Source organism: Balaenoptera borealis, assembly GCF_965194805.1.
Source record: "Balaenoptera borealis genome assembly, chromosome: 19".
Classification (NCBI taxonomy): domain Eukaryota; kingdom Metazoa; phylum Chordata; class Mammalia; order Artiodactyla; family Balaenopteridae; genus Balaenoptera; species Balaenoptera borealis.
In genome coordinates, this window is record NC_138878.1 from 1,072,177 (window position 1) to 1,085,839 (window position 13,663).

Here is a 13,663-nt window from a genome sequence, read left to right on the forward strand (position 1 = left end):
AGGCCGGTCTCGGGCGGGAACGGAGGCTGTACGGTGAGGGCGGGAGACCCGGAACAGGGTTGAGGCCTCGGCCGCTGCCTGCAGGTGCCGGGGCCTCAGGTACTGGATGTTTTCTCCGACCCGCGGGGATCACGACGTCAAGCCGGGCCCCACTCTCCCACCTAGTGGCTGCAGCACAGGGGTCCCAGCGCCGGGTGGGGGGTGGCAGGTGGGGCTTCTCTTGTCCCTGGGGAGGCAGGAATGGGAGGGGCTGCAGGACACCCCAGGAACGCGGGAGGGAAGGACACTTCGGGGCCCTGTCCCAGGCAGGACACGGTGAGCGGGACCCCCCTGCTGCAGCAAGAGGAAGAGGAGGCGGCACCCAGAGACGAGGGGCTGGGCGTGGCCGGCCCCCACCAGGCCATACAGGTCCCGGAGGGTAAGCTCAAGGTGCCCGGATCCTGAGCCCCGGAGCCCCGTCAGTACACGGGACGGAACGGCCCAGGCCACAGAGGCCCTGTCCCCTCCTCCTCACCGTCCCCCCAACCCCCCAGCCAGCAAGTGGGGCCTGGTGGCGGAGCGGCTACTGGACCTGGCCGCCGGCTTCTCGGACGTCCTCACCCGCACGCAAGTGCTCACGCGGCGCCTGCTGGAGCTGCACGTCTTTAAGCTAGTGGCCCTGTACACCGTGTGGGTGGCCCTGGAGGAGGTGAGTGCGGGCACGCTCAAGCACCCTCGCTGGCCTCCCTGGAGCCGGTACCGGCGCGTGGCTGAGGATCGTGGGCCCGTGGGGAGGGCGCAGCTCTGCCGCCACCGCTCCGCAGCCACTGCCCGCCTGCCCACAGGTGTCGGTGCTGAACTTCCTGCTGGTCGTGCTCTGGGCCTTCGCCCTGCCCTACCCCCGCTTCCGGCCCATGGCCTCCTGCCTGGCCACCGTGTGGACCTGTGTCATCATCGTGTGCAAGATGCTGTACCAGCTGAAGGTCGTCAGCCCCCACGAGTACGCCAGCAACTGCACCGAGGTACGGCCGCTGCTCCGGCTCGGGTGGAGGGACGGACGCAGGGGGCCTGTCCCTGGGGCCTGGGCTTCCCGCGGAGGACCCGCTCCCCAGGTCGAGACATCTGGGTTCAGAGATGTGTCCCGACCTGGCTGACTCCCTGACGGAAGCGCAGGTCCTGGTGTGAGGGGCACAGGGGCCCGACGTCCACTGGAGGGAAGTGCGGGGCTGCTCAGGGAAGCCCACCCATTGACTTCTCTTCACTCTCCCAGGCCCTGCTGGTGGCCTCCCTGTCACCGCCGAGGTGGCGGGGAGGCTGACAGCCCCCCGTGTCCCTGGTTGGGGACAGCCGTGCTGTGGCCCAGACCCGTTGGAGCTGTGGCTGCAGCCGGGGTGTCACACGGGGCTGGCAGTCCCTGGGGTCAGCGTCCGGTTCCTGGTGGGGAGCCGGTGCTGACGCCGCCCCTCCCCCAGCCCTTTCCCAACAGCACGAACCTGCAGAAGACGGAGATCCACGAGTCCTTGCTGTACCGGGGACCCATCGACCCTGCCAACTGGTTTGGGGTGCGGAAGGGCTTCCCGAACCTGGGCTACATCCAAGTGAGTGCGGGGCGGGTGGGCCAGGTGGGGTGGTGGAGCCCGGGGGTGGGCGGGGCCTGACTGCCCGCGCCCCCCAGAACCACCTGCAGATCCTGCTGCTGCTGGTGTTCGAGGCCGTGGTGTACCGGTGCCAGGACTACCACCGCCGCCGGCACCAGCTGGCCCCGCTGCCGGCCCAGGCCGTCTGCGCCGACGGCACCCGCCAGCGGCTGGACCGCGACCTGCCCAGCTGCCTCAAGTACTTCGTCAACTTCTTCTTCTACAAATTTGGGCTGGAGGTGAGGCGGCATCGACCCTCGCCCCGTCCCTGGGCTGGGCGGGGCCACTGGGGGTCCTTGCCACCCTCTGTGGGGCCTTCTGCAATGGGCAGGCCCAGGGCGGGGGGAGGGGGGCGGCCACCGAGGGTGCCGGGTCCTCCAGCTGAGTTGGCCTTGCTTGGAGAGGGGCCTGCAGAGTGAGGGCAGGGGGCTGGGGCCCCGGCGGGAGACGGGCTGAGTCTCGACTCCGCCACGGAGCCCCTACCTTGGTTTCCCCCCAACCGTGGAAACGTGCCCAGCCTCTCTATCCCTCCAGGAGGGTGGCCTGGGCCGTCGTGAGCCTGGGCCACTGCCCCTACCCTGGGCACAAGCACTACCGCCCGAGGCTGCCCAGAGGCAGAGCCAGGAGGGCCCCTCCCCCAGCTCACTGTGTCCCCATCCTGGTCACCTTGTCCCCCTGTGCCACCCCCAGATCTGCTTCCTGATGGCCGTGAACGTGATCGGGCAGCGCATGAACTTCATGGTCATCCTGCACGGCTGCTGGCTGGTGGCCATCCTCACCCGCCGGCGCCGTGAGGCCATCGCCCGCCTCTGGCCCAACTACTGCCTCTTCCTGGCGCTCTTCCTGCTCTACCAGTACCTGCTGTGCCTGGGCATCCCCCCCGCCCTGTGCATCGGTGAGCAGGGTGGCCTGCGGGCTGGGTGGGCGCGGGGTGAGTGGGGCGTGCGTGGCTGCACCCAACCTGGGCATCCCAGCCCCTGGAGCGGCCTCAGCCCCCTCCTTCCTGTGCATGGACTCTGTGGGCTGCAGCCGTGCTGACTCTGGGGGGCGTGCTGGCCCCCTCGCTGGTCTCCCCTAATCCTCTGCGTTCTTTTTGGCCAACGTTCTATTTTGAAAACTTTCAAACAACCGGAGAGGTTGGGAGAATAGTCCAAGGAGCAGCTGTACGCTCTTCCCAGGCAAATGGGAGTCTGTGTGGGCTCCGCGCTCAGTACACCCAGGGCGGGGACCCTCTGTGTTCAGGACGGTGACCACGCCCGGCCGTCCATCCCTGGATGATACCCCGGTCTGATGCGCCATCCATACTCAGCGGCCTCGTCCTCAGGGCCATGTCCCTGGTAGCTGTTGGCTTTGACCAGGAGCTGACGGGAGTGCTTGGCCGTCCTCTTCTCCCTTCGTCTTTGGTCAAGACTGTCCCAGCCTCTGTCTCTTGTGATCTTTCCAGAGTCAGGCCAGGGGGCTTACAGAAAGCCCTGAACTTGGATTTGTGGGTTGTGCCCCAGTGCTTAGACACCGGTGAATGCTTGGGCAGAAATGGTCCATGACGGGGAGTCAAGCGGCCATCAGGGCGTTGGGTGCCCCCAGCCCACCCTGTCAGGGGACCAGCGCTCTGCCCCGTGTGTCCACGTCTGCTGACTCTCCCTCCCGTTGGCGGGACTTCCTAAAATGGACATTTTCGATTTCTGTCTTTCCTGGTACGTTTGTTACTTGGCTTCTCTGCGAGAAGGAGCTTTGATTTCTCTCCCTCCCCGCTCTGTTTCCTGTTGTCTTGTCAGCGGGCGCAGGGTTCTGTCTGAACGCCGTGTAATCCATCCTGTGTTCCCGTTCCCGTTCAGAGCGTCTCAGAGGTGCCCGTGGCGCCCCTCCAGGCAGGCACTTCGATGTCCTCATCAGTATTTTTGGAAGTCAGGCCCCTGCCCCATGAAAGGTCCCTTTTGGGTTACAGTCTGTGAGTTTTGGCTGAAGAGTAGCAGAAGCAGAGCAGAGTTCCTAAACGTCCTTCACCCAGTTTCCCCGATGGGAACGTCAGCCTCTGAAGCGACCCAGCACAGCACCCGAAGTTAAGAACCAAAATGGGTGCCAGGCCACCAACCACGGCCAGAACCACGGGCCCGCATGGCTGTCCCCAGGGGCCCCCACGCAGACCCCTTGGGCCGGCTCCTTGGGCTCCTTTGTCTTTCATCACCTTGAGACTGTGGGGAACACGAAGTGGTTGTTTGTAGAACACCCCTCAACCCAGCACTGACGGGTGTTTCTCCCTTAGACCAGGTTACGCACTTTTGGCAAGAAAACCACAGCCGTGACTTGCCCGTCTCGGTGTGTCAGGTTGGGGCTGGTGTGTCTCATCGTGGTGACACCCCTTTTCCGCCAGTCTCGCCGGTGCTTGTCACTGTTGCGTGTTCACTTGCAGGGCGAGCTTAGGACCCGGCAGGAGTCTTGTTTCCGTGTGAACTCGCGCCCACTGTCTTTAGCGCGCCCGGTGGATCTGCCCGCGGGGGCTGTTTGGTTCTCTGACGGTGACTTTGTCTCCTGTGGCGATTGATCGGCATCATCTGTAAAGAAGAGCTGTTCCTTCTCCCCGCTGATCTGTCCAGTTGTTTACTCATGTGTAGAGACTCTGGGCCTTTATTCCCAGGCTTCTGCTGCACGCCTGTCGCTGGTGCTCTGTGTTCACACGTCCCAGCGTTGGCCCTGGGATACGTCCTCACTCTTGGCCCCACCAGGCGCTGCTGCCTCGGGACCCCCCCTGCCTCCATCCCCAGGAAGTCGGCCCCCGCCCCACGGAGCCTGGTTCCTTTCACTGGAGGGTGAAATTCAGAAACCAAGACCTTGGCCCTGGGTGTGCGCGTTGCTACGCGGTGTCACTGCTCCTCCTTCGTCTTGGTGGACAGTGTCTTTCTTCTGTCAAGACACCGTTTGCAAAGCTACTTAGGGCAGCTCCTTTCTTCCCGGCCCCTCCCGGGAGGTGCGTCACACACACGCTGTCCCATTAGGTCCCCTGTCAGTCTGCGCTCCGTCCCGGGCTCCCCCAACCATGTAGTAGAATTCACTCTGTGGTGCTGACCAGCACGTAGAGCTGGTCCGTCCCCAGGTCCCTGCCCCCGACCCACCCCCAGCGACCACCGTGGTCTCCATCCCTATGGTTTGCCTTTGGATGGTGTAACCTAGGGGTCTGGCTTCTCTCATGAGATGCAGTTAAGGTGCGTCGGGCTGTGGCCTGGATGACGCTTTGCTCACGTTCCTTGCTGGGCAGTTTTCCTCGGGTTGGATGCGCCAGAGTTGGCTTGACCTTTCCCCCCGTGGATGGCACTGGGCCATTTCCAGGTCTGGGATGTCGGGGATAAGGGGCTGTGGACGTTCGTTCGTTTGGTGGTGCACAGGTGTTTGTGTGGCCGTGGTTTTCATTTCTCTGGGATGAGCACCCAGGGTGGTCCCGCCCCTTCACCTCCACGCCAGCACTTGGCATCCACACGGTTTTATTTTAGCCATTCTGACAGGTGCGCAGTGAAGCCTCATTCGGGTCCACGCCGACCGTGGCCCACACACGGGGCCGTGCCCGCCCACCTGCCCATGTACCCCCTCCCCAGCCACTGGCGCCTGGGCACACGTCCGTGAGAACTGGGCTGTCTGGTCCTGTGCGCTCCGGAGACTGCGGGTGGGAGTGGGTGCCCGAGCGACTCCCCGGGACACTGGGGACGGGCTGGGATGGTGGGTGACGGGCACCCTCTTCCCACAGACTACCCGTGGCGCTGGAGCCGGGCTGTCCCCGTGAACTCTGCCCTGATCCGGTGGCTCTACCTGCCTGACTTCTTCAGTGCCCCCAACGCCACCAACCTCATCAGTGAGTCCCCCGGGGCCCCTCGTGCACACGCGGCACTGCTGGCGTGCGGGAAGCCGTGCGGGTTCCCGCGGGGTAGGCGGCAGGCGGGCGCCGACCCTCCTCTCCGGCCAGCGAGGGCTGCATCATCCGGGCCTTGCCGGCTGGTCCAGTCCTGCAGGTCCCCGCGGGGGCGTGTGTTCCGTGAGCGTGCCTGGTCCCACGGGCCCACCTCACGTGCGCACTTCCTGCCACACGGTGTGGGCGCAGGTGTGCGTGCAAGTGTGGACACAGGTGGGCATGGGTGTGCACACAAGTGTGGATGTGGGGGAGGACACAGGTGTGCACAGGCTGATGCCACGTGGTGTGCAGTCAGGCTCCCGTGGGCGTTTCCTGACACCCGTGTGGTGCCTGTAGACCCCCACGTGTACACACGCAGAACGTGCACACAGGCGTGTTCCCCAGCACCCACGTGCACATCCACGCGGTGTGTAGGCGCCGGCGTGAACACGCGTGCACGCTTCTGCCCAGCCCCTGTGCCCCCCAGGGCCTGGGGCATGAGAGCAGCCGGGCAGGACGTGCCCTGTGCGGCCAGCGCTTCCCGGGGCGCGGCGCGGCGCGGCAGTGGCCTCCTGTGTGCCCACAGGTGACGTCCTCCTGCTGCTCTGCGCCGCCCAGCAGTGGCAGGTGTTCTTGGCCGAGCGCACGGAGGAGTGGCAGCTCATGGCAGGCGTTAACACTGACCGCCTGGAGCCGCTGCAGGGGGAGCCCAACCCCGTGCCCAACTTCATCCACTGCAGGTGGGCGTCGCAGAGGCCGCGGGGCTCCCGGGGTCGACAGACGCGCCTGGGCTCAAGCGGGACTGAGCCAGGACGCGCGCTGGCAGGGGTGTCGCCGTGGCCGGGGCGAGGGGCGGATGCCGACCCCGCAGCAGAGGGGCCGCCCGGGAGTTCCTCTGGTCCCGGGCTGCGGCGGAGGCGGCGGTGACCAGGGCCCAGAGTGACGCTCCGCCCGGCAGGTCCTACCTCGACACGCTGAAGGTGGCTGTCTTCCGCTACCTCTTCTGGCTGGTGCTGGTGGTGGTGTTCGTCACGGGCGCCACGCGCGTCAGCATCTTCGGGCTGGGCTACCTGCTGGCCTGCTTCTACCTGCTGCTGTTTGGCACCAGCTTGCAGCAGAAGGACACGCGCGCCCGCCTCGTGCTGTGGGACTGCCTCATTCTCTACAACGTCACCGTCATCGTCTCCAAGAACATGCTCTCGGTGAGCCCGGCCCCCGGCCCCCAGCCCCCAGCCCCCGCCCGGGGCGCCCAGGCTGAGCCCCTCCTCCCGCCCTCAGCTGCTGTCCTGCGTCTTCGTGGAGCAGATGCAGAGCAGCTTCTGCTGGGTCATCCAGCTCTTCAGCCTCGTGTGCACGGTCAAAGGCTACTACAACCGTGAGTGGGCGAGGCAGGCGGCCGGGGCCCCAAGGCGCGTGGGGACGCACGCGGCTTCCAGGACCCTGACCTGGCTGCTGTCCATTCGCAGCCAAGGAGATGCTGGGCCGCGACCAGGACTGCCTGCTGCCGGTGGAGGAGGCGGGCGTCCTGTGGGACAGCGTCTGCTTCCTGTTCCTGCTGCTGCAGCGCCGCGTCTTCCTCAGCTACTACTTCTTGCACGTCCGGGCCGAGCTCCGCGCCACTGCCCTGCAGGCCTCCAGGTGGGCCCCCCCGCTGCGCCCCGGGCCGGCCCTCCGTGACGTGACCCGTCCCCTAGAGGGAGAACCAAGGAGACAGACCCGCTAGGACCTTCTCCATACCCCGGTGGTACCTGGCCTCGGCCTGGGCTCTGGCACCAGCTGGTGCTTCGGGCCGGTTGTGGCCACCGCGCTGGCCCGAGGGTGCGTCCCCGCACTTCAGCTGTTGGGCCAGCGGCTCTCCCATCCCCCCCCCCCGCATCTTCTACCCCGTAAGACTGGAGGCTGCGGGAGGGTCTCTCTCTCACAGAAGCAGCACTCGACAAGGCAGGGGTCAAGCTCGGTGGGCTGGGCCCCTGCTGCTGTGAGCGGGCAGGACCTGGGATGCCTGGCTGAGCCGGAGCTGATGCCCCACCCCCCTCGCTGCCCCACAGGGGCTTTGCCCTCTACAACGCTGCCAACCTCAAGACCATCGAGCTCCACCGCAGGGCGGAGGAGAAGTCGCTGGCCCAGCTGAAAAGACAGTAGGTGCCGTGTGGGTGGGGCCACGGGCTCTCTGGCCCCGCCCTGCCCGGCACTGAGCCGCCTCCCGCCCTGCAGGATGGAGCGCATCCGGGCCAAGCAGGAGAAGCACAGGCAGGGCCGGGCCGGCCGTGGCCACCTTCAGGGCTCCCTGGACCCCAGCCAGGAGCCAGGTGAGTGTGGACGGAGCCTCAGCAGGCCCTGCGTCCCCGTGCGTCCATGCCCGCTGGAGCCTGCCTGTGTCTGTGCCGTGTGACATCCCACGGGGCTTCCGGCCCGACTACCCTGTGCTGCTTGGTCACTCTCTGTCCCCACAGGCCACGTGGCCGGCCCCTGACTCTCCGTCTGCACTTGTGGTTTGTCCTCTCCCCCTCCCATGGCACCACACGTGGCCCCTTCGTTGCCCTGGGGGCTCCCCGCTGGCTCACGCTCACCCCGCCTCTCCACAGGGCCCGGCAGTCCAGGGGGCTCCTCCTCGCCCCGGCCACAGTGGTGGCGGCCCTGGCTGGACCACGCCACAGGTAGTGCCCCCACCTGGCCCGCCCTGGCCGCCCTCTCAGAGCTGCTGCGCGCCAGGCAGGCCTCCCCCACCCTGGCCGCTGTCTCCCCCCGGGGACAGAGGGAGCGCGCCCTGCGCCGACCTGGCCAGCGCCCCCCAGGAGCCGTGTGTGCGGGCTCTCAGGCCTCGTGCTGCGTCCCGCTGTCGTCGGGCCGTGTCCCCGACAACAGGCCCTGTTTGCCTCCTGCTTCCTAACGCTCGGGCTCGGAAGTCTGGATCCTGGCTGCTGGTCGGCACCGTCCCTGCCTTCCCCGCCCTGCCCCCACGCGTTCCTCTCACGCAGTCTGGTCTCGTCCCACCGCTCCCGCCTGTGTCCCGTGCACGTGCCACAGGCCCCCAGCCCCTGCGGCCATCCCTCGGGGGAGGGTGGCGTGCAGGCCTTGGCCCAGGGTCACAGGCTGCTGAGGGAACCCGGCGTGGCCAGGCTGTCACTGGACCTACCCCAAAACCGAGGAGATGGACACGCGGGTCCGGGGGAGGAGGGGGGAGGGACAGAGCCCAGCCGTGGGGGCGGCCAGCTCTCAGTGACCCCTGCCCACAGTCGTCCACTCCGGGGACTACTTCCTGTTCGAGTCCGACAGCGAGGAGGAGGAGGAGGCCCAGCCTGAGGACCCCCGGCCGTCAGCACAGAGTGCCCTCCAGGTGAGCGCCTGGGCTGGCTAGGGCCGCACGAGGAGGACGGACGCCCCCAAGGCCTCGGGAGCCTACCCGGCCCCATCCCCATCTCCTGCGCCCACAAGTCGAGTGGGAGAGCAGGCTCTGGGGGTGCAGGTCACAGGCAGCTGTGTGTCCCTCCGATCACCCAGGCCTGTGGTGGCCACTGGAGTCTGGAGACGGGCTCAGAGTGTGCTGGACACACGTTCTCCTGTGCATCTTTGGGCCCCTGGCTCTCAGCACGGGGCCTGGCGCTGACAAGCAGGACACGCTGGGTGGGCTGCACGCACCGCCCGGTCCTCCCCCCACAGTTCCATGGCCCATTTCCTGCCCGGGCTCAGGGAGCTGACGGCCCCCAGCTCAGCCTCCTGACCCCAGGCCCCTCGGCTAATGGGATCAGAAGGTCAGGGGAGGCCGAGTGCTAAGCCAGGGCCCTGGCCTGCAGATGGCGTACCAGGTGTGGGTGACCAATGCCCAGACGGTGCTGCACCAGCAGCGGCGGGAGCGGGCAGAGCAGCTGCCCACAGGTGAGTCCGGCTGCCGGCGGGTTGCAGGGAGGTGGGGCTGCAAGGTGCTGACCGGCACCCCTGTGCCCAGGAGGCGACCCAGGCCAGGAGGCAGAGCTGGCGGAGGGCTTGGAGGATGAGGTGGCCGGTGAGTTGGCCCGAGGGCTAGGGGCCGGGGGGCTGGCGGTCTCCCAGTAGGCGTCCCTCCAGCGCCCTCCTGCCCCGCCCCCGCCGCAGGCCGCAGCCACGCGATGCAGCGCGCGCTGAACGCCATGCAGCTCCTGTGGGTGCTGGGCCAGGCGCTGGTGGACGGGCTGGCGCGCTGGCTGCACGACTGCACGCGGCACCACCGCGCCACGAGCGACGTGCTGCGCGCGGAACGCTACCTGCTCACGCAGGAGCTGCTGCGGGTGAGTGGGCCGCCCCGCCCCGCCCCCTGCACTCCACGCCACGCCCACTTGCCCACCGCGGCTGCCCTGAGCCCCTCGCCACCCTGCAGGGCGGAGAGGTGCGGCGGGACGTGCTGGACCAGCTGTACGCCAGCGAAGCTGAAATGATCCGTGATGCGCTGAGCACACCATCGAGGTAGGAGAGGGGTCTGGGGGCTCAGGCCGGAGCAGGGACCCACCCCGCCGGCCTGGCTTTGGCCCAGAGTGAGGTCCAGCCCCGGCACCTGGGCTGCTGCACAGGGGCAGGCAGCCGGCTGGGCGCTCATCCACCAGAGACCCCGAAGCCCTCCAGGCCCGCCCCAGAGCCCGAGGGGAGCGCAGGCCACCTTGTGACCCTGCCCTCCTGCAGCGGGCTGGGGGCGGAGGAGCCACTGAGCAGCGTGACCGAGGACATCAGCAGCCCCCTGAGCACCAGCTACAACACCCACAGCAGCAGCGAGGAGATGGTCACCGAGCCCGGGGCTTCGCTGCACCGCTCCCAGGAGCTTCCCGCCGGCGGCCGCGCCAGAATGCGCACAGCCAGCGAGCTGCTCCTGGACAGGTGCGCGGGGAGGGGTGTACGGCGGGCGGGCCGGTGGGCCCAGGCCTGCCTGGTGGCGGCCGCAAAGGCTCTGAGCCTGGTCCCCCCGCAGGTGCCTGCACATCCCGGAGCTGGAGGAGGCTGAGCGGTTCGCGGCAGGACAGGGCCGCGCGCTGCGGCTGCTGGAGGCCATGTACCAGTGCGTGGCCGCCCACTCGGAGCTGCTCTGCTACTTCGTCATCATCCTCAACCACATGGTCACCGCTTCGACCGCCTCCCTGGTGCTGCCCGTGCTGGTCTTCCTGTGGGCCACGCTGTCCATCCCACGGCCCAGCAAGCGCTTCTGGATGACAGCCATTGTTTTCACCGAGGTGGGCATCGCCGGGCTGGCAGTGGGGGTGCGGGTCGGGGGCTGGCGCCCCGCTGACCCCTCTCCCTTGCAGGTCACAGTGGTCGCCAAGTACCTGTTCCAGTTTGGCTTCTTCCCCTGGAACAGCCACGCCGTGCTGCGGCGCTACGAAAACAAGCCCTACTTCCCGCCACGCATCCTGGGCCTGGAGAAGAGCGACAGCTACGTCAAGTACGACCTGCTGCAGCTCATGGTGCTCTTCTTCCACCGCGCCCAGCTGCTGGTGAGCGCACGCGCCCCGCCGCGGGGCAGCCGCCTCTCACGCACACAGCGCACACGGTCGCACACACGCACGCACACACGCCCAGCCATCTTGCTCCAAGAGGCAGGCCGGACGCCGCGACGCCCAGCGTGGGCCTGGCCACCTCGCCCGCTCTGTGTGCTGCCCAATGCGGCCACGCCGGCCTCCTCACCAGCCCCCCACCTCTCTCCACAGTGCTACGGCCTCTGGGACCACGACGAGGACCCTCTCTCGAAGGAGCGTGACAGGGGTGGTGGGAAGGACAAGGGGGCTGAGGAGGAGCCGGCCCTGCTGGGACCCCACAGGGAGCCAGGGGTGGCCAGGGCCCCCACTGAGGACGACATCCCGGTGGAAGCAAAGGACGCGCCCCCAGAGCTCCGTGACGAGAGGCGCGTCAGCCTGCATCTCAGGAGGAGGAGGAAGGAGAGCACAGAACCCAGAGGACGGGCAGCCACTGGTACGAGGGCCTGGCCACGCACAGCCGTCGCGGCCCACCCAGTGGAGCCACTGCCCCAGCCGCGTCCCTCGGTGGGGGGGGGGGGTCTCCCTGCACTCGGTCTGGTCTGTGAGGTGGGGCAATGGCAGCCCCTGGGGGTCTCGGGACGGTCAGGAGTCTGAGCTGGGCCCAGCCCCCGTGCCGTAGGCTCTCTCAGCAGCGGCTGCTCCCCCACAGAAGGTGAGGACGGCAAGGAGGTGGGAGCGGAGGCGGCGGCGGCTGCAGAGATTGAGAAGAGGCGGAGCCGCCCCCTCAAAAGAGCGAGGGCCCTGGGGCTCCGGCTGCAGAGCTTCTGCCTGTCTCTGTGAGTGACCCAGCCGGGAGCGCCCAGGCCAGGGTGGGTGGGAGGAGCGGGGCCTGGACTGAGGCGGCTCGCCTGCAGGGCCCGGAGCACGTACTGGCCGGTGCGGCGCTTCTTCCACGACATCCTGCACACTCAGTACCGGGCGGCCACCGACGTCTACGCCCTCATGTTCCTGGCCGACGTCGTCGACTTCGTCATCATCATCTTCGGATTCTGGGCCTTTGGGGTGAGTCGGGTCTCCGGGCCCGCAGGAGCACAGGGCCCCACAGCTGCGGCCGCGCCCCTGACCTCTGCTCCCCCGCCACAGAAGCACTCGGCGGCCACAGACATCACGTCCTCCCTGTCGGACGACCAGGTGCCGGAGGCCTTCCTGGTCATGTTGCTGATCCAGTTCGGCACCATGGTCGTGGACCGTGCCCTCTACCTGCGCAAGGCCGTGCTGGGCAAGCTGGCCTTCCAGGTCGTCCTGGTGCTGGCCGTGCACCTCTGGATGTTCTTCATCCTGCCTGCCGTCACCGAGCGGTAGGTGCCGGGGCTCACGTTCCTGCTGGTGCCCGGCAGAAGCAGGGTTGCGTCGGGGACCTTGGAGCTCCGGCCTCGAGACAGGCACCCTGACCTGGCTTCGTGTCCCGTCCAGGATGTTCAGCCAGAACGTGGTGGCCCAGCTGTGGTACTTCGTCAAATGCATCTACTTCGCCCTGTCTGCCTACCAGATCCGCTGCGGCTACCCCACCCGCATCCTCGGCAACTTCCTCACCAAGAAGTACAACCACCTGAACCTCTTCCTCTTCCAGGGGTGAGTGTGGCTGGCCTGGGCACCTGCGGCAGGGCTGCCCTCCCCGCCGGCCCGCGTGACGGTGCCCTGGCCTCCGGCAGGTTCCGGCTGGTGCCGTTCCTGGTGGAGCTGCGGGCTGTGATGGACTGGGTGTGGACGGACACCACGCTGTCCCTGTCCAACTGGATGTGCGTGGAGGACATCTATGCCAACATCTTCATCATCAAGTGCAGCCGAGAGACAGAAAAGGTGCCCGGGCCCCGAGGCGGGGGTAGCAGGGGACACTGGTCACTCCCCACTGGGGTCCCTCCTGGGGTTCACAGCCCACGAAACGTGAGAGAGCATCGTCCTAAAAACTTCCTGGAGGCCAGAAGGGGCTTCTTCGAGGGGACAGTGAATGTGGCCGTGTTGGGGTGGCCAGCCACAGAGGGGCCTGAGCAGACGCCGGGCAGGAGAGGCCTGGCTTCTCGGGCCCTGGTTCACTAGCACGGGTCATGGTGTGGGCACTAAGACGTTAACTGGGTTTCTGTGGGGTTTTTAGCAGTTTTATTGATAAAATTCACACACCTCCAGTTTGGTGGTTTCTAGTCTGTTCAGACTTATGCAACTGTCAGCACAATTTAAGACGGTGCTCATCGTCCAGACCGAAGCCCTGCTCCCACTAGCACTCAGCCCCCAGCCCCCATCCATCTTCTACACGGATGTGCCTGTTCCTATCGTGCCACTTACGTGGAACCACGGGACACGTGGCCTCCCGTGACTGGCTTCTCTCAGCACGACGTGGCCCAGGTTTATCCACGCAGCCATGTCACGGTTTCATTTCTTCTCGGGGCTGAGTAGTATTCCACCGTAATAAGCCTTCTGGGTGTCCTAAAAAACGCCCCCACGGACATTCACGTCCAGAACTGCGGCCACAGGCCCGCTTTTCTCCTGGTGCACACCTAGGAGTGGAACTCAGCACCTCTGGGGGCTCCAGGCTCCCCTTCCGAGGAGCCGCGTAGGTGTTGCCAGTGGGGGGCGCCATCCTGCCTGCCCACTTGTTACTGTCTGATCTCACCGGTCCTGGCAGGGGTGAGGCGGTCTCTCACCGCGGTTCTTTCATTTCCTGGTGACTAATAATG

The 13,663-nt window shown here is 67.0% G+C and overlaps 1 protein-coding gene across 1 annotated transcript in view; it reads left to right on the plus strand.

The window, feature by feature from the left end:
- The window catches only part of PIEZO1 (piezo type mechanosensitive ion channel component 1 (Er blood group)), a 55,183-nt gene that overhangs the window by 39,250 nt on the left and 2,270 nt on the right, over positions 1-13,663 (plus strand). Inside the window, exons 17-44 of the mRNA XM_082368513.1 lie at positions 306-418; positions 534-688; positions 825-1,001; positions 1,452-1,577; positions 1,655-1,855; positions 2,307-2,511; positions 5,353-5,457; positions 6,080-6,233; positions 6,452-6,695; positions 6,772-6,868; positions 6,960-7,131; positions 7,542-7,631; positions 7,708-7,802; positions 8,079-8,150; positions 8,730-8,830; positions 9,288-9,369; positions 9,440-9,496; positions 9,586-9,758; positions 9,848-9,933; positions 10,147-10,338; positions 10,430-10,688; positions 10,761-10,949; positions 11,163-11,424; positions 11,611-11,767; positions 11,846-11,993; positions 12,075-12,289; positions 12,405-12,563; positions 12,644-12,791. Of these exons, the coding sequence (XP_082224639.1) occupies positions 306-418; positions 534-688; positions 825-1,001; positions 1,452-1,577; positions 1,655-1,855; positions 2,307-2,511; positions 5,353-5,457; positions 6,080-6,233; positions 6,452-6,695; positions 6,772-6,868; positions 6,960-7,131; positions 7,542-7,631; positions 7,708-7,802; positions 8,079-8,150; positions 8,730-8,830; positions 9,288-9,369; positions 9,440-9,496; positions 9,586-9,758; positions 9,848-9,933; positions 10,147-10,338; positions 10,430-10,688; positions 10,761-10,949; positions 11,163-11,424; positions 11,611-11,767; positions 11,846-11,993; positions 12,075-12,289; positions 12,405-12,563; positions 12,644-12,791 (4,234 nt within the window). The remainder of the gene's footprint in view (positions 1-305; positions 419-533; positions 689-824; positions 1,002-1,451; positions 1,578-1,654; positions 1,856-2,306; positions 2,512-5,352; positions 5,458-6,079; positions 6,234-6,451; positions 6,696-6,771; positions 6,869-6,959; positions 7,132-7,541; positions 7,632-7,707; positions 7,803-8,078; positions 8,151-8,729; positions 8,831-9,287; positions 9,370-9,439; positions 9,497-9,585; positions 9,759-9,847; positions 9,934-10,146; positions 10,339-10,429; positions 10,689-10,760; positions 10,950-11,162; positions 11,425-11,610; positions 11,768-11,845; positions 11,994-12,074; positions 12,290-12,404; positions 12,564-12,643; positions 12,792-13,663) is intronic.